At 40.7% G+C, this 15,510-nt stretch overlaps 1 protein-coding gene across 1 annotated transcript in view; it reads left to right on the forward strand.

Moving 5' to 3' along the window:
- The window catches only part of SERAC1 (serine active site containing 1), a gene marked incomplete in the record, with an annotated part of 69,002 nt that overhangs the window by 12,356 nt on the left and 41,136 nt on the right, over positions 1–15,510 (forward strand). Inside the window, 4 exon segments of the mRNA XM_027774689.1 lie at positions 1,888–1,979; positions 4,294–4,330; positions 7,737–7,873; positions 9,954–10,043. Coding sequence (XP_027630490.1) covers positions 1,889–1,979; positions 4,294–4,330; positions 7,737–7,873; positions 9,954–10,043 — 355 coding nt within the window.

Raw genomic sequence — 15,510 nt, forward strand, 5'->3', positions numbered from 1 at the left:
CTATAGCGAAAACCTCTCCAAAAAAAAAAAAAAAAAGACCTCCCCCTTTGAAAAAAGGGGAAAAAAAAGAAGTCCCGTAATAACAGATTTTGTCTCCTGCTTGTAGGCGTGAGGGCTGAGGTTGAAAGGGTTCATAGTCTTAATTTTCTGAGTGCTGTAGGTGACAGATGGCCTGAGGGGTGGAGGGAGTGGAGGAGGCTTGAGAGAGTTGATTGTTTAGAATAGTCAGGGTAGCAATGAGAAGAGAACTGACTAGGGGTGCAAAAGTACTTCTGGAAGCCCACCCCAAATTGGCCTTTGCCACCTGCATTCTGGCTGTCCAGGTGTTGGAAAAGGGAGAGCCATGTCAGGTTTGGGCTGTGGCAGAGGGTAAGGGGTGTTCTGGGATGTTCAGGTGAGCAGAGAGGTAGAAGAGACGTCCAGAGCCGGGACTGGGCAGGGAAGCAAGGGCAGCCACAGGCGACTGCTGGCTCCAGGGACACCAGGAGGTTGGCAGTTTGTCAAGATGGAGAGAGGGAGCACTAGAAATAATCGAGCCTCAGAGCTGAGTGTGAGGAGTTAGGAATGGGACATCCTTTGCGGAAATCCAGAATTACAGTGAGGACGTGGAAGTGTGTTTCCAGAGCACTCAGATTTATACCCAGGACTTGGTGGAAAGGAAATGAACTTGAAAGAGGTGAGTTAAGTTCATACTAGAAAGGATTTTTAGGCCAGGAAGTAACTAAAGGGTGTGTGTATAATTTGCAGTTGACTGTTTTAGTAGTAGGTGGCAGGGCTGAAAGAAGCGCAGGGGTGATATTTGCTTCGCAGTTTTTAGTGCAGCTTTCATGTAATAACTTTAAAAAGTACAAGTCTGTGTGTGAGCTCTGCCCTGGTTTTATGAGCACCTAATTCATTACATTCTTAAAGCCATTCCCCCACCATCTGTGTCTTACAGAGAAGCAGCGGCACCACACTAAGGACTAAGAAAGTGAGAGACAATGACCCTTAAAACCATGGCCTTTCAAGTCTACCTGTTGCTTAAGTTAGTTTGCTTAGTCATGGCGTAGAATCCCAATCAAGAAACATTAAAAACCTTTTTATTTTGTGTTAACTCTAACAGATATTTTTTGCATGTGTACACCACGTAATTTCCCCCTAATTGCTGTAAAACTGCTAGACGTTTTTAATATGTTGAACCAAAGAACCATTTCTCACATGAGTCCTTCAAGACCTTTTTCCCTTAGTCCAAAAGAAAAAGAAACAAAACATCTCATTCCAAGCAATCCGATATGGTTCTAGGATGCTGAACTGGCCTAGAAACAATCATATCATATGTAGGTCATCTTCACACAGTGGACGAATTATTGGCCAACAGTCATTCCTCCTTCGCAGGCAGACAACAATGAGATGAAGTAAATTCCAAAGACAAACCGTCTTGGGGATCCATTCTAAGGAAGCTAGAAAAAAGTTCACTACTTCTGTGGATTTTTTTTTATTTTTATTTTTATTTTTAGATTTCTTTCCCCCTAGGACGTGTACAATCCCTGGAGAGAGACAGTGAGAAGGAAAGTCAGAAATCGCCTCCCAGCAGGGATGACCAGGCCACAATCCCTTCTCTATTCGCCTCTCATACACGCACCCGGCGTGAATTTAAGCCACTGGGTCCAGGACTCAAACCGCGGTTGACTACTTAGGAGTCCAGCGACATAGCCATTACACCACCTGCTGGCTCCATGTTTGCAGTTTTAAGGGAGATATTTTTTTTTTTTGATAAGTTTTTTCCTAGTCTTGAAAACTCTTAACTCTGTGGGCAACCCACTATGATGGTAGCATGTTCTTAGAGTTGAAAAGCATTTTTAGTGAGGTGCTAAAATTAAACCTGTTATGATTTTTCTACCTGCACAGAATGTCCCTGGCTGCTTATTGTGTCATCTGTTGCAGAAGAATCAGAACTTCTACTCCCCCGCCAAAACGTGACACATACTGGAGAGACATCAGTGAGTAGTCTGAACAGCAGTGTTTTCTTACAGAGGTAGTGATGGAATTGTGGCTAAGCTTCCAGATGGGCCACAAGAACTTATTTAACATGTGCTAAGTCTCAGATTCACTTATGTCTTTGTGTACTAATTTCTGTCCTGAGTTCACACCAGATGTGTAGACCCAAAGCCGTATGTACCCCTTTCTCTTGGAAATACTCTTCCTATCTAATTTCACACTCATCCTTCTGTACTTAAGAGTCACTGCATTCTCATTCAGTAGGTATTTATTAAATGGCGAGCAAGGAGAACGGGGCCCTTGCCCTCCTGGGCCTTGGGATGCAGGTCCAATCCACTCTTCACACCGTCGTCGTCTCCCTCCAGGAAGCTTTCTCTGACACCTAGGCCAGCTTACATCGATCACTTGTCATTCTGTAGGCTGACTCAGAACTTGGCTCATTATCTGACTTCTCCCGAAGACTGCAGATTCTGTGAGGGCCGTGTTTTATCCAGTTTGCGTTACATCCTCGCGATGTGTTATTATATGAGCATCTTAGTCAGTGTCCAAATAGTACTTACTGAGTGGAAGAATGCTCACTCAGTTTCTCTGAGCATTATTTCCTTTATGTTCAAAATGAGAAGTTTGGCCTAGATTATCTTTCATTCCTGTGACAGTAAATGAAAATATTTATTGACCATCTGCTATGCCTAGGTCCCATTCTAGTCCCTGAGGACATGATACCAAGTAACACAAAGTGGCTCTCCTTGTGGAGTCTCCTTTTGACCTTTAAGATCTATGTCTACAGTAGATCCTTTTCATCTTATCTGTTTTAAATAAGGGATAAATAGGGATGGAGAAGGGAGCTTTTTCCTCTCATTATCCAGCAGAACAAAGTTGGAAATTTATCAGAGTGAAACTCCGAACAAAGGACTGCTTTGACGTGTCCACATGTTAAAGGCTGGGTAGGCCTCTACGCTCTGGCTCAGTACCTAACCGCCATGAGTAATGTGTCACTTAGGCTTGTGCTCCCAGCAGCAACAGAAACTGACAGTGGCTTGAATGAGTGAGTTTTTATTTTTCTTAAATTATTAGAAGTCAAGGCAGAGACAATATAGGGCAGGAATTGCAGTTTAGCAATATTCCTGTCTTCCTGCTTCATTTTCCTCAGTGTCCTGATAGTCTCAAGATAGTTGCTGAATCCCTGGACATCAATAATGTAGGACCAAAGCAGCTTATGAAGTTTTATCTTTTTATCCGGGGAAAGATCCCTTCCTGTAGACTTCCGCTGTGCCTGATTAGCTACCAGTGGGTTGCATGGCTTGTTCTAGAGTCGCCTAGGAATTTGAATAAATTTAGACTGTAATCAGTTTGTGTTGTATAAGACCAAGGAATGTATGTATCGAATGAGCAATTAGCTTTTTTTTTTTTTTTTTAGATTTTTGCCGTAGAGCATGTGTGCTCACCAGAGAGAGAGAAAGAGGCAGAGAGAGAGAGAAAGTGAGAAATCATCCCCTGGGGGGACGGCCACATCTAATCCCTTCTCCATTCTCCTCTCAGGATTTTGGGCATGCACACATACGCACCCAGTATGAGTGTCAGGCCTCTGGGTCCAGGACTCAAACCACAGTTGGCCGTGTGGGAGTCCAGTGCCTTACCACTACATCACTTCTAGGACTATCCTGAGGGATTATGCTTCTCAAGTAGGGGCACAGAATGATTGCTTCCCAAAGTAATTATAGGTAATAGGTGGGTAAGTGCTGTATGTAGGTAGCCCCATTTAATATATAGGTCATATTCTATAAATTTATTTGTCAATTTTCGTTTAGAACTTGGAAAACGTTTTCCAATATCTCTCTGTCTTTCTGATGAGCATACGTACTCTATAGCAAAAATCTCTCTTAAAAAAAAAAAGTGATAGAATTCTCCTTCATGTAATTGGTTGTTCATTTAGAGTATTTGGGAGGGAAGTGGCTTCCTAGACGTAGGTTTCTGTGGAAGCACCGTAGTCCTGGCAGTGTCAGGACTGGACCAGGTACCAGGGTCTCTAGTGATTTGGTCGGGGGCAGCAGCCTGGAGCGTGGAGGGAAGGGAGAATGGGTAGGAAATGGCCTAAATATAAATGATGTGTTGGTGCCCGGTGCTTATGGATTGGTTGATTTGCATCTGGGGTTAGGAAGCCATGTGCTGGTAATAACCGATCATATTAATAGAAAAGTATCGTAACTTCGTATCCAATTATATATGAGATCAATTAAGACTTGCACTGTTGCCTATTTCCTGTCACAGTTTTAAAATGAAATTTATCACACTGACTTTTTTCCTTTCTTTTTGAAGGAAATATAATAAAGCTCACTGGATCACTTATTTTAGGGTAAGTTACCAATTTTACAATATTAATTTGTTTCATTATATTTCTTCTTGAAATCTCATTGCAAATGCTCTACAGGTAGCATGGGTTCCTCAAAGGGTATGGATTTCAGGGTCAAACAGATGGATTTAATCACTGATGCTACCACTTAAAAGTTGGCTTGCTCCTGTGACTCTACCTGTAAAGGATGCTTTCTGTCGTGACCACGTGCGTGACAGGGATTCTGCCTCCCTGGCCCTGTTGCTATGAGGAATGTCCCTGGCACACTCAGAGCAGGCACCGAGGCCTTTACACATTGAAACATCACTTCTCACCCAAGAGAACTTCAAAAAATTGGTGGAAGAGTGAAATTTAAAGTACTAATTTATTTGATGCAAAAACCTTTTAAAATCCATGTGTAGTTTTTTTTTTGTTTTTTTGTTTTTTTTTTTTGATAATGTGCATTTCCTATGGACTTTCTGAAGACTCCATGTATTAGATTCTAAAGTGGGTGAGGAAGGTAAAAATCAGTTAAAATTATTCTGGGGCACGCTGGTGGTATGGGCATTAGGGCAGCTCCATCCCGTGTGACCAGCTGTGTGACTTGAGTCCCAGGCTGGGAGGCTTGAAATCTGAAATACGTGTTGGTCTTGTGTGAGCACATGCCCCAAACCCTGAAATGATAAATAGAGAAGGGATTGCTGTGTGACCATCCCCTGTGGAGGTGCTTTCTCCCTCCTCTTCTCTCTCCCCCTCTCTGTTTCTCTCTGGTGAGACATACCTTCTAGGACTTTTTCTTTCTTTCTTTCTCTTCTTAAATTTTTTTGAAAATCCTTTAAGGTTGACCTTGGCTGCTGGGCTACAAGCCTAGTAGCTAAAGTAGCTGAAAGTCCATATGACTGACCATGGTTCAGACCTTGGCTCTGACGACTTGAAAAGCGTGCTTGGCCTGTTGGCCTGTGTTTATACGTGTTCAGAATCCCAGCAGGATGGTGAGATGGAGAAGGGATGGTAGCATGACCGTGGCCCGCTGGGGGATGCTTTCCCACCTGCCCTCCAGTCACTCTCTGACAAACACACCTGCCCTCTTAAAATTAAAAAAAAAAAAAATTAAAAATAGAAATCAAAAAGAAAATCCTTTAAATTGCTGCCAAGCTGTTAGGGAAGGCGACTGAGGCAGGTTGTGAAGAGCAGCAGATCGGCGTCTCCTGTCTCACGCTCCTTTAGAGGCACATGCTTGATGACAGGAATGACACTCCAAAAGTTACTATTTTCCTTTTTTTACAACGTTATTAATTTTATTTATAATTATTATTATTATTATGCCACAGGTCCAGGACTCAAACCAAGGTCGGCCACGTGGGAATCCAGCACTTTAACTGCCATACCACCTGCTGACCTCCAAATGGTTATTTTTCATTCTTTTACCTCATTGTTTCAAGTCTGCATATTAAGTACATGTCTAATATTTCTCTGTTGTATTCGTAGATAGTTTTTCTCACTAGTATAAATATAAAATCAAGTCTTAGATGCTACTTGGCATTTTGTCCAAAGTTCTTCATGAAATGGAATGGAATAGAAGGCAAAACATATTTGGGTGATTTTTTTTCCCCTTTTTTAAAAAAAGTTTATTTCTGAGAGAGAGAGAAAGACTGGGGGAGAGAAAGGCTCCCTTGACAGTCCTCATGCCACAGTCCTTCCCCAGCCCTTCAGGCAGGCAGGCTCTCAGGCACTTGAACCCAGAGCCTTCTCCTAGGGTCATGCCGCAGCGCCCCGACTGCACTGGCCTACGTGATTTTTCCTTTTCACCCCCCGGGGCAAAGGAGAATGTCTGGACACGTTCCCTTAATGCAGTTTCTTTGTCTGCCTTTGTGTTTCAGAATTTGGTGAAAATTATTCACATAATTTTTAGTAAAGAATTTTGTCTTTCAGGGAAGATAGAAGTACTCAATCTGTGTGCTCCTTTTTGACTGCTCAGCTAAACCCCTCAGAGAGGAGAGGTCTCTAGCACCTCCTCTGTGTTCCTCATCGCTCACGGCTGGCGAAGTCCTGGCCTTTCTGTCTCATCTGCTTCAGGGTGGAATGTAAGGCCAGGAGCAGACCTAGGGTAGCTGACGGCCCTGAGCAGAATGCAGTGGAGGGTAGCCTTTGTGTCTGGACTTGGGGAGTGTGTAAGTCTGGCCGGGGGGACACAACCACCAACATTTAAAAACTGACTTTAGGTATGGCTCTTAGGAAAGAAGAAACTTTGATGTGCTCATAAAGGTAGGACAAATTAGCTATGCTTTAAAAAAACACTGTTCGGTGTTGTCTAGTCAAGTTGAACATGCAGACTGTCAGGACGTAACCCTTGTAAATACATACTTCAGAGGACATCTGCACGTGGGCAGTGTAGACAGAGAGGATGGGCAACACAATGTTCATAATAGGCTTAAACTGGAAATGCCCTAAACGCCCATCTGTGCGAAAGTGATAGGTAAGTTGTGGCATCTCCTTGTAGTGAGGAATTATATACCATGTAAAACACAGATGCAGGAAGTACATTTACATGCAACAACTTGGGAGACTCACACAAATATGGGACTAAGGGACCAGGAGGTGGCACAGTGGTTATGCAACTGGGAACAGTCCTGAGTTTGCATTCCAGGGCCTCCCTGAGGGTGGCAGGCGCACACTGTGTGCCGTGAGCCAGACCAGCTGAGACTGAGTGTGGATCTTGGCATGAAGACCCTTCTGGAGATTCTTCTCCCTCTCTTTTTTTTTCTTTTTCTTCTCTCTCAAGGAAGAAATAACAATAAAAAGCTAAACCAAAGCACATAAGAGTATGATTCCATTCACATTTTGTTCAGAAACAAGGAAGACTAAGCTCTGTTGTTTAAGGATGTTTACGAAGGTGGTAAAACTCTAAAGTAAGGGTGTTATTTTGATAAAAATAATAATCACAGAGATGAGGGAATAGGTCAGGATCAGGAAGGGGCACCGTGGCTTCAGAGATACTAACTTTCTATTTCTTGCCTTGATATGGTTATGTAGTTATTTGTTATTGTTACTTATTGAACTGAAGTGTATATGTGTGTATTGTATGCACATTACTCTAGGTTGTATTTCCCTATTAAAAAAAAAGCTCAGGGCCTGGTGTCACAGAGTCACAACTGGACCGCGTGGGAAAGGTCCTAGGTTCACATCCCGGAACCTCTCTGAGCAGCTGTGCACACACACATGTGATCTGGGCTGCCTGAGGCCAGGGTGCGGATTGCAGTGTGAAGGCCCTGGTGTTAGTGACTGTCTCTCTCCCTCCCTTCTCTCCCTTGTAGGAGAAGTGAATGAATGAACTTTTTAGAAGTCCACTGTGAAAGAATACTGAAGAAGAGTAATTTTTGTGTTACACTTAGAACATGTATTGATGATGAACTTTTTGTATGTTTTTTAGAGGTTCTTTATTTCTTACATATGAAGTTTTGGCCCTGAAGAAGTCTTTGACACTAGATACTGAAGTGGTAGAAACAGAAAAAATGAAGTCATATATATATGTGCACACAGTTTCTTTAAATAAAAGAGAAAATTATGGTAAGTTTATTTAAAAGTAATCCCTTCTTTGTGAAGAACATTGCTAGTTATTGAATTTAAAAGTGATTTGGTTGGGGGACCGGCACGTGGCATAGGGGTTAAGGCGCTGGACACTCCCACATGGCCGACCATGGTTCAAGTCCTGGACCTGGTGGCTTGCTTTCTCACTTTCCTTCTTTCTCTGTGTGTGTGTCTCTCTGGTTAAATTAAAATAAATGAATGAATGAATAAAATTGAAAAAAAAGTGATTTGGTTGAAAACACAGTATCAATAAAATAAATTTAGTTGATTCAAAATCACTAAACCCTGTAAGAACCAAGTTCCTAAAGAATTAATGATGACCACATGTTGGACTTTTGTGTTTATCCCAAGTTTGCAATTCTCTTCAAACTGAGTGAGGGCCTCCTTTTGGCCGTAACCGCCATCTTCCAGTAACTCACCAAAGTGACAAACACAAAGGGGCGCCAGATATATGTTCTCTAGGCCTTTTAGAAAACATGGAGTGGTTCCTTTGGTAACATACATGTGAATCTATAAGAAAGGTGACACTGTAGACATCAAGGGCACTGTTCAAAAAGGAATACCCCACAAATGTTACTGTGGCAACACTGGAAGAGTCTACAGTGTCACTTAGCATGCTGTTAGCATTGTTGCGAACAAACAAGTTAAGGGCAAGATTCTTGTTTGTGCTTATTAATGTACATATTGAGCATATTAAGCATTCTAAGAGCAGAGATAGCTTGCTAAAATGTGTGAAGGAAAATGATCAGAAAAAGAAGGAAGCCAAAGAGAAAGGTACTTGGGTTCAACTAAAGCGCCAGCCTGCTCTACCCAGAGAAGCACACTTTGTGAGAACCAATGGAAAGGAGCCTGAGCTTCTGGAACCTATCCTTATGAATTCATGGCCTGATGGGTGTTAGAAATAAACTAATCTATGGTCTACACAAATGTTTTCCTTAATTGAGTAGAATTGTGTTCCCTCCCCAAAGGTAATTTTTATTGGGCTCTAATTCATTTTGTGATATATTTATTCAAAGTTAGTATTTTTTCACCTGAAAGATGTTAGATGGCTTATTATGCAACAAGTAAAATTCAGTTGGGTAGGGAAAAAATAAAAAGAACTGAGTGAAGGCTAGCTGGCAGATTTAGTCTGGGCCCAGCAGTCCACACCTTGATGGGCCATCAGTTCAGGGACTGGCCTTCTGTGTGACAAGCACCAAACCTGCTTTTGTCATCTGGCTCAGGGATAGTTAGAATCCAGATGCACGAGGTGGATTCATAAATAATGAATGCCAATTTATTTTTTATTATTACCTGTCACAATGGGTAGCAAACTTGTCTTTTTTAGTTAGGACATTCCACTTCTCAGTATTTAGGTCACACAGAAGCCTCACCAGATAGTCTCTTGATGAGCATGAAATTTTAGAGTAGCACAGTATGTTTTCATTAAGATATGGCAGCTTGGTGAGTCGTTACACTTGACTTATAGCCGCTCTGCCTACGCTGTGAGCAAGAAGGTGCCTCTCAGCACATTGTGTTCCCTGAGCAAGGCGAGCTTGAAGGCGAGCTCGAAGGCTCCCCTGTGAGCTGACTCACCACTCTGTCTCTGTCACCACGCTGTCCTGTTCATGTATATTATTCTATCTCCTCTCCACATCTCAGCCTGCTTTTCTGGCATATTTACAGTTTCAATGACATAGGATACCTATGTAATGAGGTCTAATTCATTAGTAAGTTATCTCCAAATTCCTTTCGAGGTGGACCCCTCATAGCAGAAATTTTCCAGAGTATTGCTAATCTTGTGTTGTATATAAAGATGTTTATTATCTTTAGTGAGATAGAGTTTTTGTTTGGTTTTGGTTTTACTTTTTCCCTGACTCAGAGAGCAGTCTTGGAAATTAGAGCTCTGTGCTCTTGCAGAGTATATAATTAAGTTGATAGTGACAATAAAAAGACAAAGATGCTGTTTCATATTTTCTTTGTTAAAAAAATTGGAGTTTATTTCATCATTCCTTTATGAAGTATTGGAGCATAGCGTTGAATATATACTTGGTTCTATTTACATTTGTAATCATTTTAGGGTTTGCCTATCAAGCAAGAAAAGAACTTCACAAAGCAGTAAGAAAATTATTGACAACATCAGCAAAGATATTACGGAATCCATTTGCAGGTAGGCATCAAATATTTAGCTCAGAATCCTTGTCAGTAATCTGTAAGTTATTTGAATGATCAACCTGAGACTCTCTTCATTTCTTATACTAATATCTTTTATAGCTATGGAATTTAATCAAGTCACATTATCCTCTTGGGCTGTGTGTAATTTAAGGGTCTCATGCTCTTAACCATTCTTCTCTCCATCATCATGGCTGTATCATTAGGAAGTTATAAATAAATACCAAAATGAAATAATAGACTCTGTTTTCTTGATGAGTTTTTCAAAATTTTTAATTTGCTAGAAAATCACTCCCAAGGGACCAGCAGATGGCATAATGGTTAAATCACTGGACTCACATAGTCGACTGCATGGTTCAAGTCCCAGATTGGCTGCTTAAAACTCACACCAGGCACATGTGCATGCATGCCCAAAATCCTGAGAGGAGAGTGGAGGAGAAGGTATTATGGCATGGCTAGCCCCCCTGGGGGATGATTTCTTGTTTTTTGTCTCTCTGTCTCTCCAGCGAACACGTGTGTCCTATAGCAAAAATCTCTCTTAAAAAAAAAAAGAAGGCAAAAAAAAAGTAAATCACCTCCATACCTTCTCATAATGAGAATCTTGCATCTAAAAATGTAGATTCCCCAGCAAACTATACAGAGTGGCATGAACTGTGGAAGAGCTGACCCAATATCTCTGAAACATTGATATCATGGGAAAGAAAGAGCAAGGAAACTTTCTAGACTTAAAGAGACAAGAGACGTCAAATCCTGGTTTTAAAAAATAGCTTTAGTGAACAGCAGATGGCTTAGTGGTTATGTCATTTCACTCCCAAATGGCTATGGTTTGAGTCCCAGACCTGGAGCCTTGAAACTCATGCCAGGTGCATGTGTGTGTGTGCCTAAGATCCCAGGAAGAGAATGGAGAAGGAATTGCAGCTTGGGCATTCCCCTAGGGGATGATTTCTCACCTCCCTCTCACTGACTGTCTCTGTCTCTTTCTCTGGCAAATGCACATACCCTAAGGCAAAACCTCTTTTTCTTTTTTTTTTTTAGAGGTTTTTCGCTACAGGGCGCGTGCGCTCGCCAGACAGACAGAGAGAGACAGAGAGACAGAAAGCGAGAAATCACCCCCCAGGGGGGATGGTCACGCCGCAATCCCTTCTCCTCCATTCTCCTCTCGGGATCTTGGGCACGCACGCACACGCGCCCGGCGTGAGTTTTAAGCCACCGGGTCCAGGACGTGAACCACGGTCGACTACGTGGGAATCCAGCAACATAGCCATTACGCTAACTGCTGGTCCCAAGGCAAAACCTCTTTAAAAAAAAAAAAAAAAGGTGTCCTGGCATATTCAGGGACCAAAGCAACTGAAGCTGTGCTCTGAACCTCATCTTCTATACCCCAGAAACACTCAGACAAGTCTCCACACAGAGTGTCATGACAGGCCTAGGTACACAGTAGTCAAGCATTTGAATACTTTCAGGGTCATTGAAATCCTCAACACTTATTGAACTTCCTGCTTTAATGAAGAAATTTCTTTTTATAAATCTGAACTCAATCTCTTTCTGTGGATACAATGTTGCAAAACACAGTAGAGGAAAGATTTTTGCCACAGAATGACCAGAAACCACTGCAGAAGCACAAAAAATATGAGAAACCAAGAAAATATCTCTTCCCCCAAGGGAAAGGAAAAACAATCCTTCGTCGTCTGCAGACTGTACAGTGGAACTCATGGAAATGTCTGATGGAGAATTCAGAATATTCATAGTGACAAAACTAAACGAGATGCAAGAGCTGAGAGACAACTCCAGAAGATGCAGGAGAAAGTAGGCAACGAGTTCCAGGAGGTGAGGAAGTGCATGCACGATCTGAAAGAGGAAATTCACAGCATAAAAAAGAATCAGATGGCGCTACTAGAGATGAAGGCTGCAATACAGGAAATCAAAACCTCCCTCTAAAGTATTAAAAGAGATTAGTTCATGCAGAAGATCGAATCTCAGATGTTGAAGGCAAAACCTCCAACCTAGAGAAAACAACCAAAAACACTGAGAAAATAACCAAAAACGAGAGAATACTATATGAGAAATACTAGATACTATTAAGCACCCAAACATCTAGAAAATCAGTATCCCAGAAGATTAAGAAACTCATAAAGGCATTGATAATCTGTTCTATGAAGTCCTAGAAGAAAACTTTCCAAATCTAGAGAGACATTCATATATCCAGACCCAAGAAATACAAATGACCCCAAATAGAATCAACCCAAGATCTTCTCCAAGGCACATCATAGCCAGACTGGCCAAATCTAAGACAAGATACTAAAATTGACAAGAGAGAAACATCAAGTTACTTATAAAGGTTATCCCATCAGGCTAACATCAGACCTCTCATCAGAAACAATACGAGCAAGGAAAGAATGGGAAAGTATATTCAAAGTGTTATGTGAAAAACAGTTTCAACCAAGAATACTGTCACCTGGCAAGATTATCTTTCATATGGGAAGAAAGAATAAAAATATTCTCAGATGAACAAAACCTGAAAGAATTTACCAACACCAGATCATCTCTTCAAGAAGTTCTAAAAGGAGTGCTTTACCAGGAAAACTAAACACATATAGAAATAAGAGGGCAAAAACAACCAAGAAAATGACCAACTTAATACTAAGGACAAGCAAAATCAATAATAACGTTGCATGTTAACTTCTAGGATTTAAACGGAAAGGTTGGACCACAGTAACACTGCAGATTCAATAGAAGAGAGATGAATTGCATAAGACTGAACTGACGGGTAAAATAGAATTTTATGACTTTTGAGTAAAGCATTACTAATTTGTTTTTACTATGCTCTGTTTTCCCAGTTCAAGGATTTTGCTTTCTTTTGAACTGTTGATAGATTGAGCAATTTGTTAAAATGCTTTTTCTTCTTGTTTGTTTCTTTCCATGGAAACAAACTTTTCTCCCTTCCTGACCCCTCCAGAATTGGAAAATATTGGGAGTATTCTTATTTTGTGGCAGAATGGTTATTTGCATAAGTTTAATAATACCTGTTGCCTTGAATCAGAAATTAGAAATATTCGTTATGAGACAGGACTTTGACTGGAATGGCATATCAGAAGATTAATCAGAAAACTATGGGACTAAGGTTGATCTCAAGTAAGCCAGCACAAGCTCTTGGAAAGATGGCCTGGCACCATAAACAGTTCTGCCTGGCAGAGAGGATTAGAGAAACTGTATGAAAGAATTTGTACCATAAAAATAACCTGGACTTTCCCAGCCCAGCATTGTAATCAATAGAGATTGCAAAAGAGCAGCCACAACCAGAGAATTATCTTGAGGAAGACTTGGAAGGAAGAAAAAGAGACTGATCTTTGCTAACAGATGGTATATCACAGAATACTTGGTAGGCAGGGCTGAATTTGAGAAGGTTTATGTGTGAATTATGTGCTGGTTGTTTGCTTTTCAACAGTTTGAGTAGTTGACATGTAAATATTTTCTCAAAAATATTTAAAACCGTACTGTCTCTGTTCTTATAGAGTCACAAACAAAATTATAACAAATATTTTGAACATTATCTTTAAAATTCAGTTTTTTGAAATTTTGAAAGTTGTTTATTAACTGTTAACAACTATGGAGTATGAGCAAAAATTTTTTGATATGTAAAGTAAATGTTTGCAGGAAAATGTAAAAATAAATAAATAAATGATAGAAGAAAAAAACAAACAAACAAGCAAGGGACCAACAGGTGGCTTGGTGGTTGAGGTGCTGGATTCCCACATGGCCGACCACAGTTCAAGTCCTGGACCTGGTGGTTTGCTTTCTCACTTTCTCTTTCTCTTTCTTCCTCCCCCTCACCAAAATAAGTAAATAAATAAATTAATTAATTTAAATAAATAATTCTTTAAAACAGAAAAACAAACAAACAAAAAAACCCAAAAAACAGCTTTAAGGGTATTTTGAGGAAAATTGAAAATGGAGGTAAACTGGATATTTAAATGACTTTTAGAAGAGTTTTGTAGGTGTCCTTGGGTGCAATAATGGCATTGTGGTTATGTTAAAAAAAAAAAAAAAGAAAGACTTATTTCTGGAAGATGCAGATTGAATTTTGAAAGGGTAAAATGTTATTATGTCTGGGGATCAGCAGGTGGCATGGTGGTTAAGGCACTGGACACTCCCACATGGCTGACCAGGTTCGAATACTGGACCTGGTGGCTTGCTTTCTCACTTTCCCTCTCTCTCTCTGTGTGTATCTCTCTCTGGTCAAATTAAAATAAGTGAATTAATAAATAAAATTAAATAATTATTTTAAAATGTCATTATGTCAGCAATTATCTGTTCAAATAGTTAAGAAAAAAATACACATACATGCATATGGATGAAGCAAATAAGGCAAAATAACAGTTATTAAATCTAGATGTGGTAGGCGTATGTGTATTAATATACACTTCTTTCAGTTTTTCCATGTATTTGGTGTTTTTTTCAAAATGAAAAGGTTTTTGGAGAAAAAAAGTGGGGAAAAATGGGCCCAGCTGCAGTAGTGCACTGGGTAGCTATTGCCACTTAGCAGACTGCATCCACACGGGAGGCCCAGGTTCAGCTCTCAGTCCCCACCTGCCAGGTGCAGTGACACACACTTGTGGTTCCAGGTCCTCGAGGGGGTGGGGTGGGGACCAGAGCAGGAGGATCACACACACCAAGACTTTGTTGTTTAAACAAATAGAAAACACATGAAAGACACCATAGTATATTCAACAAAAGCACACACATAATACACAAAATAAATGTAATACAGGCATGTGACAGAACTGGTAAGTGTATCAGTATATCAGTCATCATTTTTTTCCTTTTATAATTGAGATTTATTGGTTGTGTCAGGAATCAGTACAGACATTTCAATTTGTACCCAATTCTTAACATACGTATCAAAAATTTAAAAAGCCAAGTATAGTGATTTCTTTTAAGTTACTCCAGTGACATTCCAGCTTCAAATTTGTAGGCAAATTTTCCTTAAGAGGATATCAAGAACTACTATCTTCAAATGTTGAAAGCTGTTATGTACATCCCACCAAATCACAATTTAGTATCATACCCACCACATACTCAAATTTCCAGTCTTTCACAGCACATTAACAGAATTATTAGGAAAACTGGACTATGACGGCCAAAGATGTTACAGAGTGCACACAATTCTGACGGAGAGCAACAAAGAGTGGTTTTCTATAGGAAACAATACTACTGAAGACATAGTAGAAGTAATTTAAAATATTCAAGACACATTAAATGCATGACTGTGACTCCAAACTGCCATTTAGTATGCTTTGTTTTTAGGATATAAAAACTACCCACCCGGGGAACCAGCAGTTAGTGTAATGGCTATGTCGCTGGACTCCCACGTAGTCGACCGTGGGTCGCGTCTCGGCCCCGGTGGCTTAAATCTCACGCCGGGCGCATGTGCGTGCGTGCCCAAGATCCCGAGAGGAGACTGGAGG

The sequence above is a fragment of the Tupaia chinensis genome, unplaced genomic scaffold, assembly GCF_000334495.1.
Source record: "Tupaia chinensis unplaced genomic scaffold, TupChi_1.0 Scaffold000468_1, whole genome shotgun sequence".
Lineage (NCBI taxonomy): Eukaryota > Metazoa > Chordata > Mammalia > Scandentia > Tupaiidae > Tupaia > Tupaia belangeri.